This window comes from Meriones unguiculatus, chromosome 17, assembly GCF_030254825.1.
Source record: "Meriones unguiculatus strain TT.TT164.6M chromosome 17, Bangor_MerUng_6.1, whole genome shotgun sequence".
In the NCBI taxonomy this organism is placed as follows: Eukaryota; Metazoa; Chordata; class Mammalia; order Rodentia; family Muridae; genus Meriones; species Meriones unguiculatus.
Genome location: NC_083364.1, coordinates 19171871 through 19194465, shown reverse-complemented (window position 1 = coordinate 19194465; position 22595 = coordinate 19171871). Strand labels below are relative to the sequence as shown.

The 22595-nt window shown below is 41.6% G+C and overlaps 1 protein-coding gene and 1 non-coding gene across 3 annotated transcripts in view; one reads left to right on the top strand and one right to left on the bottom strand.

Moving 5' to 3' along the window:
* Positions 1-965: 965 nt before the first annotated feature.
* The window catches only part of LOC110546224 (zinc finger protein OZF-like), a 33459-nt gene continuing 11829 nt past the window's right edge, over positions 966-22595 (bottom strand). For both annotated transcript variants that reach the window (XM_021632909.2, XM_060371252.1), the window contains exons 2-4: positions 4401-4527; positions 4136-4196; positions 966-2621 (exon numbers count right to left, since the gene is read on the bottom strand). In XM_021632909.2, the coding sequence (XP_021488584.2) occupies positions 1142-2621; positions 4136-4196; positions 4401-4527 (1668 nt within the window). In that variant the 3' untranslated portion in view covers positions 966-1141. The remainder of the gene's footprint in view (positions 2622-4135; positions 4197-4400; positions 4528-22595) is intronic.
* LOC132648819 (small nucleolar RNA SNORA43) lies at positions 13867-14008 on the top strand. The gene has a single exon (XR_009587222.1). It is a non-coding gene; the product is annotated as a small nucleolar RNA SNORA43 (small nucleolar RNA).

Below are 22595 nucleotides of genomic sequence, written 5' to 3'. Positions count from 1 at the left end.
CATAATGCAATATGTGCTTTTTAACATTGGTTATTTTTATTTTATGTTCACACGTTTTGCCTGCATGGATGTGTTTATGAGGATGTTGAAGCACCTGGAACTGGAGTTACAGACAGTTCTAAGCTTCCATGTAGGGGCAGAGAATTGAATTGGGTCCTCTGGAAAAATAGGCAGTATTCTCAATCTGTGAGCCATTTTTTCAGACCCCTTTATTTGGTGTTTTGAGTAGGACCTGTCTACATTGCTATGGTGATCTTGGAACTATGTGGACTAGGCTGGCCTCAAACTCAGAGAGATCCACCTGCTTCTGTATTCCAAGTGCTATGATTACATGCATGCCCCATTCCACCCAGCTGAGATTTCTTTTTGAAATGACCCATTTTTGAATTATCTAATGAAAGGATAATGTAGGATTTAAACAGGAATGCTCATTCTTTTGAACAGTATTAGTTCTTGGAATTTTACAACTTGTAAACTTGTATGTTCTCAGTACTATGGTTACTTTCTTTGTATCCTTAATTTCATTTCTTTAAAACATTTTAGCTCTATGTACACACCTATGCTACGGTGTACACATGCTAGCTAGAGGACAACTTATAGGTAAGTATTCTCTAGTTTTACTATGTGAGTACCAGAGATCAAACCGAGCTACTCAAGTTTGCCAGCAAGTGCTGTAAACTGGTGAGTGAACTCACTGGTCTCTATTTTGGTTTCAACAATGTTTATGTACTGTGCTAGATGTGGGTATATATACAACCCAAGCACAGTATTCAGAAAAAAATTCCATGAGTAATGTGGGTACCCAAGAGAATGAACTCAGGTCATGAAGCTTAGTACCAAACATATTTACACCCTGAGACTATCCTCTGGCATTCATTTGTGATACTCATAATATATTAAGAACATGCATTTTGATATTAGTATAAGCTAATATGGCCTAAAATATAATGACAACATAAACATAATTTTCATTTGCAAATAGATTTTATTATTTAAATTGTCCTGTGTTTCCATATTCTTGGATGACAATATGCCTACAGTTTGAAAAGGAGAGCATATTTTAATGATTAAATAGATCTACTAATCTTACTCAAGCACCAGTAAAACAATTCAATAGGGAAAATGAATATGATATGAAAGTCTAGACCTCATTTATTAGATTCCTGGGAGATTTTTTGTCAGCATAAAATTTTTCATGTTTGTGAAGAGTACTGGGACATGCAAAGGGTATACCACATTGATTACATGCAAAAGGCTTCTCTCCGCTATGATTTCTCTCATGCATGTGAAGACTACTGCGATATGCGTAGGTTTTAAAACAATGATTACATTTAAAGGGTTTCTCTCCAGTATGAATTCTTTCATGTATTTGAAGATAACTGGGACAGGCAAAGGCTTTATCACACTGATTACATTCATAAGGTTTCTCTCCAGAATGACATGTTTCATGCAGTCGAAGACTACTGCGATATGCAAAGGCTTTACCACATTGATTACATTTATAGGGTTTCTCTCCAGTATGCGTTCTTTCATGCCTTTGAAGATGACTGCGATATGCAAAGGCTTTACCACATTGATTACATTCATAGGGTTTCTCTCCAGTATGGGTTCTTTCATGCATTTGAAGATGACTGTTACGTGCAAAGGTTTTACCACATTGATTACATTTATAGGGTTTCTCTCCAGTATGAATTCTTTCATGTATTTGAAGAGTACTATGACATGTAAAGGCTTTACCACATTGATTACATTCATAGGGTTTCTCTCCAGTATGCGTTCTTTCATGCTTCTGAAGACTATTGCTGTATGCAAAGGCTTTACCACATTGATTACATCTATAGGGTTTCTCTCCAGTATGAATTCTTTCATGTATTTTAAGATTACCATTACATGAAAAGGCTTTACCACATTCGTTACATTCATAGGGTTTCTCTCCAGTATGAGTTCTTTCATGCTTGTGAAAATGACTTTTATATGCAAAGGCTTTACCACATTGATTGCATACATAGGGTTTTTCTCCAGTATGAATTCTTTCATGTATTTGAAGATAACTAGGACATGCAAAGGTTTTATCTCCTTGATTATAGTCATAGGGATATTTTTCTAAATGAGTTCTTTGGTATAATTGTAAAGTGGCTTTATCATATTGATTATGTTCATAGAGATCCTCTTTATTATAGGTTGCCTTGTGTATTTGAAGATACCTGTGATAGTTAAAGCTTTTACTACTTGGCTCACATTTATCATTTCCTTTTCCCATATGAGTTTTTTTATGTCTTTGAAGGGAACTGGAAGAACTAAGAGCTTTTCCACACTGATTGCATTCATAACATTTTCCTATAGTTTGAATCACACTACATGTGAAAAGTGAATCAGGACAGACAAAAGATTTTTCACATTCTTTGTATTCATAGGGCCTTTCTCTAATGTGAGTATTTTGATACATTTCCACTGAAGCTGGAAAATCAATTACTTGTAAACTTGTATCACATTCACTTGGTCTTCTCATAGAGGGGATGACTACATATCTTTTCATTGCTCTGGGAAACAGAGATGTACACTGCTTCTTTTCATAGCCCTTAAGATCACATGCTTTGTATCCAGAGGGACAGCTGATAAACCTATTAAAGAAAGAATAACAAATAAAAGATGTTCACATTGCATTCACACAATTTAAGTTTTTGTTCCTCATAGACATGTGGTATAGGGATTCAAGTTTCTCCATCACAATAATCTTCTTGACTCTCATAAACTGGCCCCTCACTAAAGTATCGTAAGTCACTACAAGTATATGAGTAATACTAGCTTTATTATGGATGATTTGCTTATAAGAGGTATTGAATATACACTAATCAATACATATGCCTTTTATAATACTTGAATGGTATAAAAGTAAGTGGATGGACAGTTCTACAACATAGTCCTCATGTGACCATGATTAAAATTGTGACATCTATTAAGGCTTATTTCCTTTTTTCTCTGAGATACTTTGCTTCATAGCAGCTTTATTTGTAATAGCCAGAATCTAGAAATAACCTAAATGTACCTTAACTGAGGAATGGACACAGGATACAGAAAGTATGGTACATTTACATGTTGGAATACTACTCAGCAATTAAAAACAAGGAAATCATGAAATTTGCAGGCAAATGGTAGGAACTAGAAAAAGATCATCCTGAGTGAGGTATCCCAGAAGCAAAAAGACACATATGGTATATATTCACTTATAAGTGGATATTAGACATATATATATGTCATATATATATATATATATATATATATATATATATATAACATATATATCCTATATACATGTCTCATATAGGATAAACATACTAAAATATATAGTCCTAAAGAAGTTAAACAAGAAAGAGGACCCTAGGAAAGAGTCTGAAACCTCACTCAGCAGGGCAAACAGGATAGATATTAGAAGTAGGAGAAGACAAGGAACAGGACAGGAATCTTCCACAGGGGACCTCTGAAAGACTACCCACCAGTGTATTGAAGGAGATACTGAGACTCATAGCCAAACTTTGGGCAGAGTGCAGAAAACCTTATGGAAGAAGAGGGAGATAAGAAGAGGGAGATAGAAAGACTTGGAGGGGACAGGAACTCCACAAGGAGATCAACAGAGCCAAAAAACCTGGGCCCAGAGCAGCCTGCAGAGACCCATACTCCAATCAAGGACCATGCATGGAGAGGACATAGACCCCTGCTCAAAGGAAGCCCATAGGCACTCAGTTTCCAAGTTGGTTCCCTAATAAGGCGAACAGGGGCTGTCTCTGACATGAACTCAGTGGCTGGCTCTTTGATCACCTCTCCCCGGGGGTGGTGGGGATGGTGGGGGTGCAGCCTTGCCAGGCCACACAGGAAGATGATGCAGCCAGCCTTGATGAGACCTGATAGGCTAGGGTCAGATAGATGGGGAGGGAGGTCCTCCCCTGTCAGGGGATTAGGGAAAGGGCATAGGAAGAGAAGAGAGAGGGTAGCTACCTGACATTGAGATATGTAGTTTTGAAAATTTAATAATCACACAAAGCTGTGCTTATTTAAACTATTGCTTTTCCTTAAAACTTCAGGGTACATTAAAATTTCTTCAGAGGCACATATGTATCAGCTTGCACATGAAAATTACCTTCCATATCTTCTGGAACTTTGACAATATTCTTCAATATTGTGGTCTTCCCATTTGTAGCCTAAAATACAGTATCAGAAAATATGTGCTATATTAGTGGAAATTATGCAAAATTTAAATTAGTATCTTCAGTGAACCTTACAACAATGCATGATTTAGTCACCACATTCTTACTCTTTAATAATAAAAATCACAGAAGAGCACCGATCTCTCAGAAAGGCTTATCACCTTTAGATGAAAAGTGAAGGAAAATTCATATTATTACCTATACAAGTAAGGTTGCAGTAGGTCTCCAGCATCACATCTTTGTAGAGACTCTTCTGAGAAGGATCCAGCAAAGCCCACTCTTCCTGAGAGAAGTTCACATGCACATCCTCATAGGACACAGCATCCTAAAGCACAGCATATATACATTTATGTATATATATATGGTATATAGTGTGAATATATAAGGTAGACATACATGTCTGCAATAGACATTCTGAGACTGACAGCATGGTAAAGGTTCATTGAAAATATTTATATAATTCTGCATGTTCAACGTAGTCATTCCATGGCACAAAATTTCATATGCAATCACCAAGTCATTTAAGAAGGAAACAGAAAAGGAGAATCATACCTCTATTACTGTGCACACTGAATAGGATATGGCACTGTAGGAGAAAGGCCTACTAACATATACAAAAAGACATGCAAACAGAGCGGCAATATTCAGGATACATCTGCAAAATTGTATCAAAATTACTAACTTAAAAAAAAGTATGAAAAAGATGGGTGTGGTGGCGCACACCTTTAATCTCTGCTCTCAAGAGGCAGAGACAAGTGAATCCCTCTCTATGATTTCAGGCCAACCTGGTCTATGCAGTAATTTTCAGGATAGGAAAAGGTACATAATGAGAGCCTGTCTCAAAAAATAATAAAACAAAAGATAGGAAGCATGCAGGGGGTTTGCTTAAAATTCCTCCGAAGAACTGATCGTCCAGTAGAGAAATGTAGTTTTCTATCAGAAAACTGGAGTTTCCTGTATAACTGTAAACCTAATACAATATGCCTATAAAAATGCAGTTAGTAATTTACTGACAGATCAAAGAGTTTCTCAAAGAGATTAGTAAAGTAAATAACAATCCTAAGAAAACAAAACATTAACACCACCAGCAAAATAACAATGTGCTAAGTGAAGATCATCTGCTGCTTTTGCAGAGGGCCTGGATCAATCTCCAGCCCTCACTTTTGAGGCTCCTAACCATTCCTAACTCCAGGCCAATAGAATTGTCCAATGCCACAACTTCAGTGAACACCATGCTTTCACATGGTTCACACCCATAAATATAGGCAAAAGACTCATGCACATATTTTAAAAGTTAGAGAAAACAAAAACAAAAAGATGGGTATATAGAATGTAACACACCTGCAATCTAATCATTCTGGAGATCAGTATGAATGTCTTGTATGAAAGATACCCTGGTATAAAACCCTCTGCCAAAGTTCAAAAGTCAAGATGATAGACATGTAGAAGAACCTAATTCCAAATGAGACAAATAGAAAAACAAAACTATCATGGCAGAAAAAATGGCTTCTCGAAGAGAAGCAACTTCTAGTTTACTGTATTTTATTTAGGGATAGAATCAGTATTGGTGGTGATAGTGTGGCTGTATGAGAGGGGAACTGCTCAGTTTCAACCACACAAAAGACAAGTGGTGGTGAGGGTATAAACACTCAAAGCCTATCCTCCGAGACTAACTTCTTCTAGAAAGGATCCTTGTCCTAAAGGAACCACTAGCAACATATGCAGAATAGAGATACAATGTATCAAAATGATAAACAACCTTAGTGACCGTGCTATTGCTATGAAAAATCACTATGACCAAGGCAATTCTTTTAATAGAATACTTTAGGATTGGTTATAGTGACAGAGGATTACTCCATTATTATCTTTAAAGGAAGCATCCCAGTGGGCAGGTATGAGGCTGGGTGTTATACCGTGATACACAGGCAGGCACAGAAAGAAACCTTTGCCTTGTAGTGCTCCAAAGCACACTTAGGGTGACATAACTAAACAAGACAAACCTACTCCCAAAAGGGCATACCTCTTAATTTTACAGTTAGTCCTACTAATTGTGGACTATACCTTCAAAAATAGGAGCCTGAGGCTGTTGAGCTAATAGAAACTATGACAAGAATATAACGTAAGTAGAAAAGAGCTCTAAAGGAAAGAATGAAAGATACTAATGAAATCAGAGAAGGAGGGGAAGTGAGAAAAAGAGAGAGACAAACAGATGAAAGGAAGAAAATATTTCCTCCAAAGAGGGGGGGAGTCAACTCCTCTGACTGGGTGACAGGCTTTATAATATAACCTTCTCTACGCTAAGAAAGGATTATAATATTGGAGGCCTCCAAACTCAGGCTTAAATATATATCTTTCCTCTGAATGCATGGCATTATCCCTTGTTTCCCTCCCCACCCAGTTCCCTCAAGGAACCTGGGAAACCTTGGATCAGGTATGGTGGAGGCAATGAGGACAGTCTCTTGGTGTGCTTTAGTGTGACTGTTGGAGATGATGCCATCAAGAAGCTGCATTTCTAACTGGGTAGAAGCACCACATAAGGCTACTAAGGTTTTAAATTTGATTCAACTATTTTTTATTACTGTTGCTCTATAGTACAGCTTGAGATCAGGAATGGAGATACCTCTAGAAGATTTTTTATTGTACTGGATTGTTTTAACAATTCTGGGTTTTTTGTTTTCCCATGTGAAATTGAAAATTTCCAGGCCAGTGAAGAATTTGTCGGTATTTTGATGGGAATTGCATTGAATTTTTAGATTGCTTTTGGCAGGATGGCCATTTTCATTATGTTAATCCGATTGATTCATTAACATGGCTAGTTCACTGGTGCAGTGTGCCTGCAACAGGTGCTCTGAATGGCTTGGTGGCTCACAAGCCCGTCACACGGTGCTCCAGGCACTCAGATCTGTCTGGGCTGTACCATCTGACTCAAGGAATTGTTTGCCTGGACTCCACTGAGGATCCACAAAACAGGGGCTTCAACATTGAGAAAGCTGTCCCAGGGATCCCAATGTTGCTCACAGTGGAGTTGTGGGTAAAAGGGATCCAATGTCTGACTCTCTCAGGGGCTTACTCTTTTGCAGGTGTGTGTAGAAAGCACAGTGGTCCCACACTGCCGCTGCCTCAGGTTCTCTACTCTGGGTAGAGATTTGGGCCTGCAGTGGATTCCACTGTTTGGCCTGTACCTGGGCTACTGCTGCCACTGGGGCACAGGAGAGTACAGGGGGCCAACAGTTCACTACTCTCAGACTCTGGAGATGTCTACAGGGGAGGTGAGATGGGGGGGTGGTCCTAGGTCCAATCTGTTCCAGCTACCAAGTTCTCCCCTGTAGTGCAGGAAGCCTCAAAGTCAATGCTTTGGCTTCAGCCACCCATTCACTCACCAGTTTTAGAGTTTCAGATCCTCTGCTCGTCAGACATCATGCGCACTGGTCACCACAATCTTGGGGCCCCCGTAAGATGGAATCGTAGGGTTGTTTTGCTTTGCGTTTCTCTGATGACTAAGGACACTGAGAATTTCTTTAAATATTTCTGAGTCATTTGAGATTCCCTCTGTTGTGAATTCTTTGTTTAGCTCTCTACCCCATTTTTAACTAGATTATTTGATTTGTTGGTGTTTATTTTGGATATTAGCTCACTGATACAGTATTGGTTAATATCTTTTTGTAATCTGTAGGCTGCCATTTTGTTCTATTGACAGTGTCCTTCAACTTATAAAAGCTTTTCAGTGTCATGAGATCCCATTTATTAATTGTGGATCACATAGACTGCGCTGTTGGTGTTCTGTTGTTCACCACCTAGCCAGGCAAGACTAGTGAAGGGAGGGGAACAATCACCCACTGACAAAACCTTTGATCCAAAATTTACCCTGCCTCGTGGGATAAAGAGGGAACAGAGATTAAGGGAATGCTCCAACCAATGATTAGCCCAACCTGAGACCCACCCCATGGTAGAGAGCCAGCTCCTGACACTACTAATGATGCCCTGTTATGCTTGCAGACAGGAGCCTAACTTGACTGTTGCCTGGGAGGCTCCACCCAGTAGCTGTTTGAGACAAAAGCTGGGACTTGCAGCCAAGTATGGGGTAAAGCTCCGGGGGCTCTGGTGGAAGTGTTGGGGGAAAGATGGAGGACAGAGATGACAGGAACCCACAAGAAGACGAGCAGAGACATGTAACCCAGACCCACTGGGACTTATAGAGACAGAGACATCAACTGAGGAGCATGCATGGTCTGCACCTAGGCTCCCTGCACACATGTGGCTAATGGGTGGCTTGGTCTTCATGTGCATTTCCTGGCGAGTGGAGGGTGGGCTGTTTCTAACATGGACTCTATTGCCTGCCTTACCCCTGGCAGGGCTGCCTTGCCTGGCCTCAGGGGATGAGGGTATGCTCAGTCCTGGTGTGACTTGATGTGCTGGGGAAGGCTGATATGGGGTGAAGGAGCTCCCTTTTCTGGGGAAAAAAGGAGAGGGAAGGGAAAAGCAGAGGGAGGGGGAACTGGAATGTAAGGAGGGAGGGGGCACCCTGGGATGTAAAATGAATAAACAAACAAAAAATGTGAAAAAAATCTAACAACTAATGCTACCAACAACAAAACTGATAAGTAAAGGTCATCATGAATGAAAAAAATGATCAACACACAAAATTAGATAACTACTAAAGACAGTGACATTCTCTAACGTCAAATACACCTGCAATAAAGTCTGTACTGTTTGGGAAAGAATAAAGAGAACAACAGAACATGAGACCTGGTTAAAAAAAAAAACAATTAAAATTGAATAAATATTGAGGAATGAGGCCAGGAAGCCTAACAGGTTTGGCTTTACCTGACTGGACAACAGCAGCATCTATTTGCAAATGTGTTATTAATGCTGATATTACACCTGCACAGAATTAACTGCAGAGAGATCCTACACCTGAATGTGAACTGCAGAACTTCTAGAAGACACTGGAGAAACTAGATCTCTACAAGTCAGCAAATCTGCCTCCCCAGGAGACAGTAAAAGTAGCTGCGGTGCACTCACTGCACAATGACAAAAGCAGCAAGGATTTTTCACACAAGGGCTTTTGCTACCCATGTTTTGCTTAGGTGCAGCCAGGGTGACTAAGTGTTGTTTCCTCCTGGGAGGTGCAGGGACCTTAGGTGAACAAACAGAATCACACAGGACACCTAGTCCAGCTCCTAGTACAAACCCTTACAAGGACTGTGACTGAGTGGGGACAGCTTCCCCAGCCCCTTGAATTCCAAGTTTGCTCCAGTCTCTTCACAGCTCCCAGCAGTGGGTCACAGTACCACAAGGGACCAGGCGAACCTTCCTCAGCCCTGTAACAGAGCACGCAGTGCAGCATGCAGGACCCAAAGCACCCACCACATTCTGACCAGTAGCTCTCTCTGTCTGGAGTACCTGATTGGCTAGTGAGGCCTGAGTGGCAAGAGCAGCTCCTCTGGAGACAAAGTGCTGTTAATAGACAGACAGCACAGTGGTTTCCAGCCCAGCCTCCACTCCAAGCACAGAATGGTCCCAGACCTGCAGAGACTGGCACTGCTGTAGAATTTGTGCCTGTACTGCAAAGTCATCCCAGCTCTGATACACTTTGTACAGGTGAAGAATGGGACAGTCAGCAGAAAGATAATTTAGCAATGCTGGCAGAAGAACACAGGATGCCTCAGAATGAGTGCACAGTAGCCACACCCCTTCAGGCCAACAGTCATAGTTTCCTTTAAGATGATCCAAGCAACAGACTAGACCTTTCCAAGTCTGCCCATGGACCAAAACCAAAAGTAATGTTCAATTGGTGCTTTCATCGGGGCACGTGAGAAAGCCTGCCACAGGCCTTGTCAAAAGGACCACCCCCAACCTAAACACACACACATATACACACAACCTAAACACACACATACACAAAAATGGAAACAAAAGAATCAATATATAGAAAGATAGAGTTAGAAAGACTAGTAGAGATTAGAGATAAAGTCTACATGATAGACTGTAAGAAAATATGAAAGGTACCAAAAGCACATTTTTAAAAACCATAATTCAAACACCTTTAGCTAAATTACTTAAATCAGACTCATATTGCTAATTTGTTATATGAATTCAGGACTGAGAGTAGTGATCCAGTCCTGGAATCCCACTGCACAGAAGGTTGAGACAGGAGCATCACCAGTTAAACTACAAAACGTGTTGACAAAATATTTGGGGAACTTAGCCAGATGCTGCCTCAAAATAAATTATTCTTTAAATCTCAGTGGACAGATGCTGACCAAGTATGGGGTGGCTCAAGAATGAGGACCTAGTATTCTCTACCCCAAAATGAAAACAGAGCAACTACAACCCGTATACTGAATAGGAGGATTAGGTTTGAAGAGAGTGCTATGAGAGGAACTAGTTAGTTGGCTGAGTCAGTAAAGGCTCCTGCAACCAAGTATGAGGGCCTGAAGTCAATACCCAGGAGAGGAGCCACTACTCCAACATGTCCTCTAACCTTCACACATGTGCTGTGGCATCTGTCTTCAGAGCATCTCAACTGCAGAAATTCAGAATTTGTAAAAAACAAAAAACAATATACACACACACACACACACACACACACACACACAAAACACCAACAAGAAACAAAACAAAACCAGAAAACAATATGAAAAACAGAACAAAAAAGAATTGAGCAAAAGAGCTAGCTAGGTATGTGTTAGTAAAATCACTGATCAAAATAGAACTCCCTTCACCATGGTTCCAGGTTGACAACAGGAAAGAAAACATTCACAGTTAGCTTCCGACCAAGATATCAAGACATCTCTGAACAGCTTCCTTAGGGTAAAACAAAACAGCATTTTTCATGGAAATTTTTATCTCCTGGGCATTTTCTTTTGGATTAAATAACTGGAAAAAAAAAAAAAAAAAAGGAAAACAAAGAAAGGAAATTCCTCACGAGTAAGAACCATGAACACAGGATCTGTCCAATCACACCCTTAGCAGAATGAACCAAGGACATCCCTTTCCTGAGGGCTGTTAAGTCACTCAGGACTTTCTTTTCTGGTAGGTGAAGTAATACGCTGCTCCTTTCTCCAGCCCTGCTGTGCTCTTTGACCTGTTTCTTGGACATCTGGTATGCCGGTATGACTATGTTTGGGCCTCCTAGACTTAAGTGTGTGAATGCTTGACCCACAGGGAGCAGCACTATTAGGAGGTGTGGCCTTGGTAAAGTAGGTATGGCCTTGTTGTAGAAATTGTGCCCCTATGAATGTGGGCTTTGAGGTTTCCTATGCTTATGTTCTGCCCAGAGTGGAATGAGAACTGCTTCCTGGCTGCTTTCAGATCCAGATGCAGAACTATATGTTCCTCCAGCACCATGTCTGCCTGTACACCGCCATGCTTTCCACCATGATAATAATGGACTAAACCTCTGAAACAGGAAGCCAGCCCCCACTAAATGTTTTCTTTTATAAGTATTGTCTTGGTCGTGGTGTCTCTTCACAGCAATAAAATTCTAACTAAGACATCTAGGAACAGAATTTAGTGAATGGTAGTGAAGAGCTTAAGATAGCCTGAATATAACTCCATTTTGAAATAAAGATCTTGACTGGGAACTGAATTCAGGCACCAGGAAATATCACAGAATGTACACCTGGCAGAAAACAAAGTTAACTCTCCTAGCAACAGCCTCCAGGAAATATAACAGAATAAATGCTTCATAGAAAATAGAGACAAACTCCCTGGCAATAATCAATGGGAATTGGTTGAGAATCGGGTGGGAAAATTCTCCCCAATGTTTCAGATATGGTTTAGAAAAATAGCCATTGTGATTATATGCCTTAGCCATTGTGATTATGTGCCTCAGAAAAGGTCACCCCACCCTGCTAAACTTCACCCAATTTTGTAACGCCAAGGCTTGTGCCCCCCTGCTTGCTGCCATGGAAACCCCCAGCTCACAGACTTTCCCTTTAAAAATCCTGTTCACTCAGAGCTCAGGGTCCCACTTCTCTACTGCTGCACCAGTGAGACTTGGGTCCCGAGTTCGATCGCTCGTAATAAAGCTCTCTTGCAATTGCATCGAGTCGTCTCCTGGTGGTCTCTGAGGGTCCCGTGAACCTGGCATAACAGTAGAAGAAATTGGGTTCTTTAAATCTTATTGTACATATATGGGTGCTTTGGCTGCATGTCTCTCTGTCCTCCAAGTTTGTAAAGTACCCCTGGAGGTCAGGGCATCCCCTGGTATTGCAAGTACAGACATGTGGTTGCTAGGAACTGAGCCCCAATCCTCTAGAAGAACAATCAGTGCTTTTAAACTGCAGAACCATTTCTCAAGCTCTGCTAGAATTAAGTATTCAAAAGAGCTTTCGATAAAATGTTTTGGCCTGAGTTTGACTCCCAAGTTGCCCCTGAGAATAAAAACATAGCATTAAATATCTGAATAAAGAGCTGGAGAATAGCTCACCAGGTTCAGAGCACTGGCTGTAAAGGTTAAAAAACTTAGAGTTAATTCCTGGGCCTGGGGCAGAATCACCAGACCACATTCCTTTCAGAGTAGAGGGCCAGCCCAGGGGCTAGGGAAGAATCACCAGATCACATTCCTTTCAGAGTAGAGGTCCAGCAGCAGTCCCCCACCCAGGGTGTGACTGGAGTCACATAGCCCCTAAGAACCAAAGGTCAGATGTCTCCTAGGTAGCCAGGCCTGACAGTGAGCAGTCTTGGCGCCTAAAAACAGACCAATCATTTTAAAGGTCAGCTTCCCTAGAGACTACCCTGCTTGTGTTTTGTTCCTCTTATCCCAAGGCTTGTACTACCCCACTGGCGTTTTTGTTCCTTTAAAAACCTTGATCTCCCAGAGCCGGGGGTCACTTGCCCCTATGTCTTTGTAAAGGGCAGCCACCCGCATTGAACTTGTAATAAAAAGACCCTCGTGTGTTTTGCAATGGAGTTGATTCCTGTAGGTCTTTTGGGGCTCTTGAACTGGGTGTAACAGCTGTTCTTGCAGGGGACCAAATTTCAATTCTTGCAGCCATATGTCAGGTCTATTAATTGCAGTCCCAGAGGATCTGGCATCCTCTTCTATCTTCTTCAGGGTACTGCACACACATGGTACACACATATAAATGTAGAAAAAATATCTATAAACATAAATAAAAGTTAATATTTTATGGAAAAACAAACACTCAAGCTCATTTCTGGATCTGTGGTGACCTATACCCCAACTCATTTCAAAGTGATCCGCATCCCAATTTAATACAGGTCTGCCTGAACTACAGAAGAAATTCTAGGCCAGCCTGTCCCACTTTTACAAAACTTTGTTATCATATTTGGGTGATAGGGTGGGTGTGTGCATATCATGGTACTTGTAAGGATCAAAAGACAAGTTTGTGGAGTCTTTTCTTACAACTTTTAGGTGGGCTTTGGAGATTGAATTCAGGTGGCATAGCATACCATCAAATACCTTTGCTCACTGAGCCATCTCCTTGGCCCAGCCTATCCAATTTAAGGCAGCCTTTTCTGTTTGTTGTTTGGTTTTAGTATTGAGACATTACTGCACTATGTCCTCTCCTTGGCTGCAACACACCACTAGACCAGGGTGGCCCAGAACTCATAGGAATCAGCCTGTCCCTGCCTCCAGAATGCTGGAGGATTAAAGAGAGGCTGCTAAAAAAGCAGAGCTAGCTGCCTTGAAGACACTATTCTAGATAAACAGCCACTGAGGCACAACACAGCAGTTCAGCTGTGCCTCCAGCACTGGGGCAAAGAGCAAGTGGCTATTTCTATACTTAGTGTTCAAAAATGAGTGAGCAGTAAGAATGGTTTGGAGCCTGACATTTGCAGAGGTATGGTGAGGTGGCATTGGGGTTTGTTTTTGATGCTGTTGGCCAAACCTCAAGGTCAGAACTCAAGGGCTCACCAAAAGGGTGCATGGTCAGCAATTTAGGAAGACAGAACTTTGATTTTTGGAGGGGTGAGGAATCGGGGTTTTCTAGAAGGCATTCACAGGGACCAGGAAATTACAAGGAACTATTCACCTTTTACATCCCCCAGATTCAGAAACCAAAAAGAATAAGGCCTATTTTTCGGGCACTTGACCAGGACTGGTACAGATATGATTTTAGGCCATTGGCCTCAGGTATGGCCTCTGTAACCTCAGGAGGGACCTGGAGAATCTCCCAGACAGGCTTTGGGCAGCTCCATACTTCTCAAACTGGTATCCCATGTCCTAAATTAGGAATATTTGGGTTGGCTTGTGTTTGACTGTACTTCCCAGACTGTTGAAGTAAGGTCTGTGGTGCTGGCCCTACAGGTGGAGGGCAATTTTTGATGCAATGTTTCCACCTACCTTACAAGTGACACATGGCCTTACAAGTTTCTATTACGTAGGAGAGAAAAACTGGTTATAGGTTCTATAAGACAAATAAACTTTTTAATGAGAGCGACAGAGACAGAGAAATGCTGGGTGGGGTACAAAGAAAAGAATTTACACAATGAATCCCACCCTTTTGTATTCTTTACTAAAAGTACAGAGGAGTAAAACTGTGAGTGTGGGGGCTGGAGAGATGGCTCAGAGGTTAAGAACACTGCTTGCTCTTCCAGAGGTCCTGAGTTCAATTCCCAGCAACCACATGGTGGCTCCCAGCCATCTATAATGAGATCTGGTGCCCTCTTCTGGCATTCAGGCAGAACATTTGTAGTGAGCCTGTAAGACAGCAGAGCTGTCAGGAGCAAAGTTAAGAAACATTTTTGGTGACAGTGACTGGGCAACGCCCCTAAGACATTGAGAGCTTGTAAGACAGCAGAACTGTGAAGGATAGATAAGAAGCTATTCATAGTAATAATGACTAAGTAACACCCTTAAGGCAGCTGACATGTGTGAGTATGTGTGCATATGTGCAAGAATGATAAGTTAAGCGATGCTCTGGAATAAAATAACAATTAAAATAACGCCCCTAGATATTAAGCAATAAAATTAGGAAACGTCAGCTGATTAGCAGCTGGCGTGTGTGAAAGAATGATAAGCCAAGCCATGCCCCCCAAAAGTGTATAAAAATGCAACCCGAGCCTACACAGGCGTGGCAGGCTAGACCCATGATGAGGAAGCTGATAGACTCCGGAAAACCAGCCTATTTCCGAACGGCTGTTTGAAAATCCCAGACTACCTTAACAAACGGCCCTGAAAGGACCACCTTATCCGACCAGCCCTGGAAGGTGGCCCCCAAGCAACCGCAGCTTCCTTTGCATCTGAGGCCTGGCTGGAACCGTGAAGTTCTGGGACCTAGAAGACACCCGACACTAGAGACAAAAGTGTCCGAGCCCGTACCTGTGGCCAGGTTGTATTCCCCATAAGATATAAAATGTGCTATGCAATTCTTAGATATCTGTGTGATTTGTGTGATTAAAGCAGCATTCAAAAATCATTCTGGCTTTGGCTTTTATCAATACCTTCCTGCCCTTTGTGGCCTCTCAGTTAAAGTCCTCCGGCTCTCCATACAAGCTTGCAAAGAAACATCATTTAAAAATGAAAATATATCTAGATTCTCATAAAGAAAGCCACTCATCCCCTAGATGTTGGCAAGGATCCTGTCTCAGTTTCCTTTCAAAGTACTGAGATCAAATGTGAGCTCCATACTTTCCCATACCCTTACCTTACAATTTTGTCTGTGTGCTCTACACTCCCTATCACCGCTATCTTACAATTCAACTTACTGATCAACTGTCTTGTTTAAGAGAAACAATTTCCGAGATAGATACTCAAGAAAACAGAAACCCGGTACATTAGTAACAGGTAGCTATTTCAGGGTTAGTGTGGGGAGGACCACTCTTAATACGGGCCACTAACTAGTTGTATTCATTTACATAGTCACACATAGTATAAATATATTTCTTCTTTTCTAGCAGAATTTTCATAGAATCATTATATCTAGGGTAAACATTAAATAGTTATTTTTCACTGTATCTAGGGCAGACATCATAATGCATGCTTACTTTCTAGAAGTATTTTGACCTTGAAGAAATCATGTAGAAAAGAGTGATTCTTTTCTTTGATTTACGGAGTTGTTTTTCTGGAGAAGCTTTACAGCCTTTGCTTAATTTTTGTCACAAGACAATCCTTGAACACCTGGAAAGTGTCGCATTATTGAGTACTGAAAACAGTACACAATAAGGGTAGGGTCACAAGGGTGTGATGTTCTCCTTCACCAAACAGATTAGATCAGGAACTTGGGTATGAGGAACTTGTTTTACCTAAAAAAACAACTTTGTGTATCTATCAATAAAAAATGCTTTTGTGTGGCTGTTTGCCATTCAGTCCACACAGGCTGGATCTCCCTGCTGCCAACAAGACCTTAAGCCATCCTTGAGGGACCCTCTTTGTCCCACACAATTCAGAACACTGATACTTTTTTTGTGTGAAATACTCTTCAGATATATTTAGAATTTTGGTAAGTTAAACCAGTGGCACATGACAGAATATTATATGATGAAGCATTTCATTATTAGTTTTTTAAGCTACACAATAATCTGTGAGAACACGAAGGGACGATGAGCACAGTATAGTATCTTTGGTGCCAGTTAGAATTTCAATCTATGTATGTATTCATTTATTCACTTATGAGACAAGGTGTCATGCATCGAAAGCTGGCCTTAAACTCCATATTTAGTCTAGAAGGACCATGAACTTTTGAATGTTTTGGTTGGTTGGTTGGTTGGTTGGTGGTATGTTGTGTTGCATTTTGTTTTACATGGAGACAAGTTCTCTTAGTGTAGTCAATGCTGACCTGTAATTTGCCCTCCCCTTGTGTAGTGAGAGTTATGGTTTCTTTAAAAATCCAGTTATGTTATGAGAATATATATATTTTAATTACAGGTATGGGATAAGAGGCTACTTCACAGCAGGTATTCATGATTTGCTCATGCACTAGCAGGGACTGGATGTTTGCCAGCTGCAGAGAGTTTAATTCTGGGGACTCTGGAGAGAGTGTAAATGCCAGGGAACTCTGAAGAAGCCAGCCTGTGTCAAGAGAATTGATAGTGTGAGGGAAGTCACAGCTCATATCTGAAGTATATATAGATAAACTAAGTTTCAGGGGCTGAGTATAAGCTCATTTGGTAGAGTGCTTGTCTAGCATGTAGGAATCACTTGGTTCATTCCTAGCACAATATAAAATGGGTGAAAGTACATGGCTATAATCTCAGGAATTGACAGAGAGAAACAGAACTATTGGAAGTACAATGTCATTCTGGAATGCATAACAAGTGCTAAATGGATAGGAAGTCATTGGACTAAACTATCAATACATATCCGAGAGAGAGAGAGAGAGAGAGAGAGAGAGAGAGAGAGGCCGGAGGAGAGAAGGAGAAAAACTTTCTTTAAATTTGGCGTTGTTATTCATCATATCACCGTAACACATAGTATGTTCAGATTCCGTCTGACTCTTGGTAATAAGGATCTTTCTATTACCACAGTGGCTATAATACCATCCTTGTAAGACCACCACTCTTCAGGCTGAGAAAAGAGTTTGATTACTAGATTAGTTTAGGATTCACATCAAAAAAGTTTGACAAAAACAGGGGGTTGAGCAAGGCGGTGGTGGTGCATGCCTTTGACCCCAGCACTCAGGAGCCAGAGGCAGGGGGTTCTCTGTGAATTTGAGTTCTAAGTTCTGTCCCAAGTTCTAGGACAGTCAGTGCTACACAGTGGTGTAGATACAAGAGACAGAGAAAGTTGTGCATTTGTAGAACTCTGTCTCAGAACTGATCTGCAATCCCATTTCTTAGAGGCTGAAGCAGGAAACTAAGCTGAAAGTCAGTCTAGGCTAAGTGGGTAAAATAGTTTCTGGCCGGCTTGGGCTACAAAGATATTTCAAGCTATATCTCTGAAAAATAAGACAGGGCTCTTTGAAGAAAAATTATAGTGGCCCAATGTTTTGGCCCAATAGCTAAATATGACTGTAATACTAGTGTAAGACAGAGGTCCTGAGGCTGACCCTGGGCATGCACATGAAGGTGCAGGAGAAAACAACTCAGAAAATTTGTCCCTGCTGACCCACTCACGACCCCTGGTGCCTGTGACACTGCCGGAGGGGTGTGTGAAATAGCAGGGAAGCTAGAGAAGCCCTCCTGCCTCCGTCTGCCCAATTACTGGTACTACATGCATGCATCGGGAGATTTCTGGCTCAAAATGACTTATTTACTCCAGGGACTTGAAAACTCACTAAACACAGAAAACTGTCACATCATGCAAATTTTTCAAATCTACCAGTTCCTTGAAATTTTCAGAGTTTTTGTAGAATGTCAATGCTACCGCACTCAGCCTCTTTGGAAGTTATCTCTTTTGGTCCCAACCTCTTAAGGTTTTAATGCCCTCTCTTCATTAGGTCTGTCATGGGCCAGTGATTTCACTGTCCTCCCATATGTCAATGGAACCTAAATGAAGCCAAATACACTCCCCACAGTTTCATGTTGAATGACAGTAGTCATTCTGAAGAAAGAAGGGTCTGTCAGACAACACAGGCAGGGCACTGCAGCTGTCCTTGTAGAAGAATACAGTAAAGAGGGGCCCACTGGACTTCAAAAAAAGAAATAAGGTAAAGGAGAGGTGCCTAATACCTAAGGAGTGCTGCTAGAGCAAAGAATCCAACCCTGCTTTATTGCTTGAAACAGAAAGCACTACAGGAAGTGGGGGGAGGAGCAGGTGGAGGAGGAACAGGTGGGGGAGGAGCAGGTATCGAAGGAGTGGGTGCATTAGAAAATGGGAAAGAGCAGCTGAGGAGGGGAACAGCGGGGGGGGGGGGGGGAGAAGCAGGCAGGAAAGCAGGAGGTGCCAGAGGAGCAGGTGCAGAAGGGAGCAGGTGTGAGAGGAGGTGGGGGCTATAAGGAGAGAAGCAGAGAAGGGTGGTCTTGAGCAGTAAGCTGAAGCAGTACCCTGGCGGTGTTTTGAAACTGTGAATTTGGAAATGTCAGCCCACAGGGACAAACAAGATGCCTCCAACACACAGTGGCAAACAGACTTACTGCTAGGAACTCACTCTGCAGACCAGGCTGGCCTGCGACTCACAGATCCACCTGCTTCTGCCTTCTGAGTGCTAGAATGAAAGACAAACAACACTTACAGTTCTTATAGTTGAGTCCCTAGTTTGGTTGGTAAAGGGTTTTCCCAGTAGCATGTGGCATATAAGAACAGTGTTATTCCCATCATTGCATAAACCTGCCTGTAATCTCAGAAGTTGAGAGAGGGAGAACACAGTATCTAGGTTACAGTGGGGTATAAGAAGTCAAAGAACACATTCTAAGTGTCTTTCAGACCACTTCTTTGAATCTTATGCCACCTGTCATGGCTTTTAGCCCCTCAATGCTTGCTTAAAACACCCTCAAGTGTCAGAGAGCAGTAATGACTGCTTGACATCAGCACGCAAACATTCTGTGAAATGCAGCTGTGCTGGGGTGCTTTTTTTGTACACTGTGTATGGCTGCATCATGTGTTGTAAATACTCCCTACAACACCTTCTGTTTGATTTAATAAAGAGATGAAGGACCAACAGCTGAGGAGGAGAGAATAGACAGGACTTCTAGGAAACAATCAGGCATGGAAAGATTCACCATTGAAACACAGAGGAGGTCAAATGTATAAAACTGAGGAGAAGTAACGAATTATATGGCAGAACATGATTAATGTAATTGGGTTAATTTAATTTAGAAGAGCTAGTTGGGAGCAAGAGTAAGCTAAGGCCTAAAGCTCTCATAAATAAGAAAGGTCTTTGTGTTGTTACTAGGGAGCTGGTGGTCCAGAGAAACTCATGATGGCTATAAAGCTGCAGCCCTCTTCCATGATGTTACATTGAGGCATGGTTTCTGTTCAAAGCAGAGAAAAGGGGTGTGGGTACAGGTGGTCAGAGTCCTGATATGGTCCTAATGCCCACAGTACATGAACAATCTTGATATTTCATTTCCCTAAGTGGAACTGTCCTGGTCATCTACAAGGAACGCACCAAGGCCTGTAGATGCTGGTAGCTTGTCTAATGTTGAACCACCCACAGAATGCCAAAATCCTATTCACCAAAAGCCAAATGCAACAAATGTGTATTCATTCATTTATCCTTGAGTCTATCCTTTGCCATATAGCCGAGCTCTTTTCAAGCTCTTGATCCTCCCCTGACTCAGTCTGTTAAGTGTTGAGTTTTCAGGCCTGTGTGACAATGCCATGACAAGAAATGTTGAGGGGGCTAGAGAGATGGCTTAATGTTTAAAAGCTCTGTCTGCTCTTACAGAGGTCCTGAGTTCAATTCCCAGCAACTACATGGTGGCTCACAACCATCTATACCATCTACAGCCCTCTTCTGGCATGCAGGTGTATATGCACGTAGAGCATTCAAAATAAATAAATGTTTAAAAAAAAAAAGAAAAAGAAAGAAAGAAATGTTGACCTAGCATCTACCACAAATCAGGCTTTGGGTTGCTTGTGAATCTGACTGTGAGACAGCACATGCTCCTACATTTGGATAGTTAGTGAAGAAACAGATCTGAATAGCAAAGAGGGTTATTTTTTGAAAAAAGGGGGGTTATCTATCTCAACAGTTGCAATAAACACCAAAAGCAACTTGGGTAAGAAAGTGTTTCTTTGGTTTACACTCTCACATCATAGTGTGCCACTGAGGGAAGTCAGGAAACCAACTTCAACAGAGCAAGAGCCTGCAGGCAGGAGCTGATGTACATGCCATGGAAAGCTTATTGGTTTGTTCCCTATAATAGCGGGAGGTGATCAGAGAGCTAGCCACTGAGTTCATGTCAGAGAAAGCCCCTGCTCCCCTTATTAGGGAACCCTACTTGGATACTGAGTCTATGGGCTACATCTAAGCAGGGGATTTAGAGCCTCTCCATGTATTGTCCTTGGTTGGGGTATCAGTCTCTGCAGGGCCCCAAGGCCTCAGGTTTTTCTTTTTTTTTGGGGGGAGGGCTCTGTTGGCTTCCTTTTGGAGCTCCTGTGCCCTCCTCCAGGAGATTTCTAAATAATATATCAAGCTGACTAGCAGGCACCTGACTGCTTTCCAAGCATGCACACTAGCCGGGGCTACACAGGGAGATGCAGGTTCAGTGGCAACAAAAAAGGTTTCTATCTCATACAAGATGTTTGTGAGGTACTACACTGAGACCCAGAGCTTTGTATATGCTAGGCTACGTGGGCTACCTCTGACCTACATCCCCTGCACCGTGGTTTTCATTTTTAGTAACTTAAATATTGCACACATGTTCCAGTCAGAGAACTTGTGAAAGTGCCCCCCCCCATCATGTAGATCGTAAGGACTGAACTCAAGTCATTAGCTTTAGAATCAGGCACCTTACTCACTTCTGCGTATTTCTTTTCATGGTTTATGACATCTTTTGGTGTTTTGATATCAGGGACAAGGTCTCCTTATGTAGGCCTGACTGGTATGAAACTCTATGCAAACTCTAGTGTGAACTTGCTTCCATGCTTCTGCCTCTGCCTCCTGAGTCCTGGTACTACACTTGTGTACCAACATATTCAGCTGTTTTTGTTTTTGGGGGGGACAGCATCTCAAGTAGTCCAGGTTAGCCTCAGGTTGAGTAAATAGCCAAGGTTAATCCTGCATTTTTTTTTTTCCTACCAAGCAATGTCCTCCAGGTTGTGACATGGTAGTAGTAAACACTGAGGCTGGGCATGTGACATACACTTTTATATAAGGACTGGGGAGGTATTAGCCAACCTGGTCTACATAGCAAGCTCCAGGCAAGTAATCAAGAGTCTGTGACACTCTGTTTAAAAGGAAAAGAAAGAGAAAGAGAAAGAAAGAAAGAAAGAAAGAAAGAAAGAAAGAAAGACAGAAGAAAGAAAATAAGAAAAAAAAAGAAAATAAGTAAACACTATTTCTCAAATTTTTATTTACATTTATTTGCCATGCATGCATACTGTACCCTTGTACACATGTATCATATTGTGTGTGTGCCAATTTCAGGAAAAAATGTGGGTTGTTCAATCTCTGGGATTGAACTCATGTCATCACACTTGATATCTTTACCTTCTGAGGACTTTGTTCTCAGACAGGGATTACTATAATCATGCTGGTCTTAAATTGGGCTGTCTAGCTAAAGATGTTCTTGAATAGGATGTCTTTTGCCTCCATCACTACCTAAGACTAAAGAGTTGCCTTACCACACCCTGGAGGGGGCTTTTTTAAATTTGTGTTTAAAGGCTATCTGTGTATTGGGCTTTTAGTTTATAAGATATTCTGTGGCACATTTAATTATAACAAATGTGAAGTGAAAATCAAATTTGATGTAAAGCTTTTCTAGAAAAAGAAGGAGAGAAGGGTGAAAGGTTATAGCAAGATTGTCCTCATTTACCTGATTCCAAAGTTTGACTGGTGGTTGGGATGAATCTCCATCCTTGATATAACTCCTGCTTAG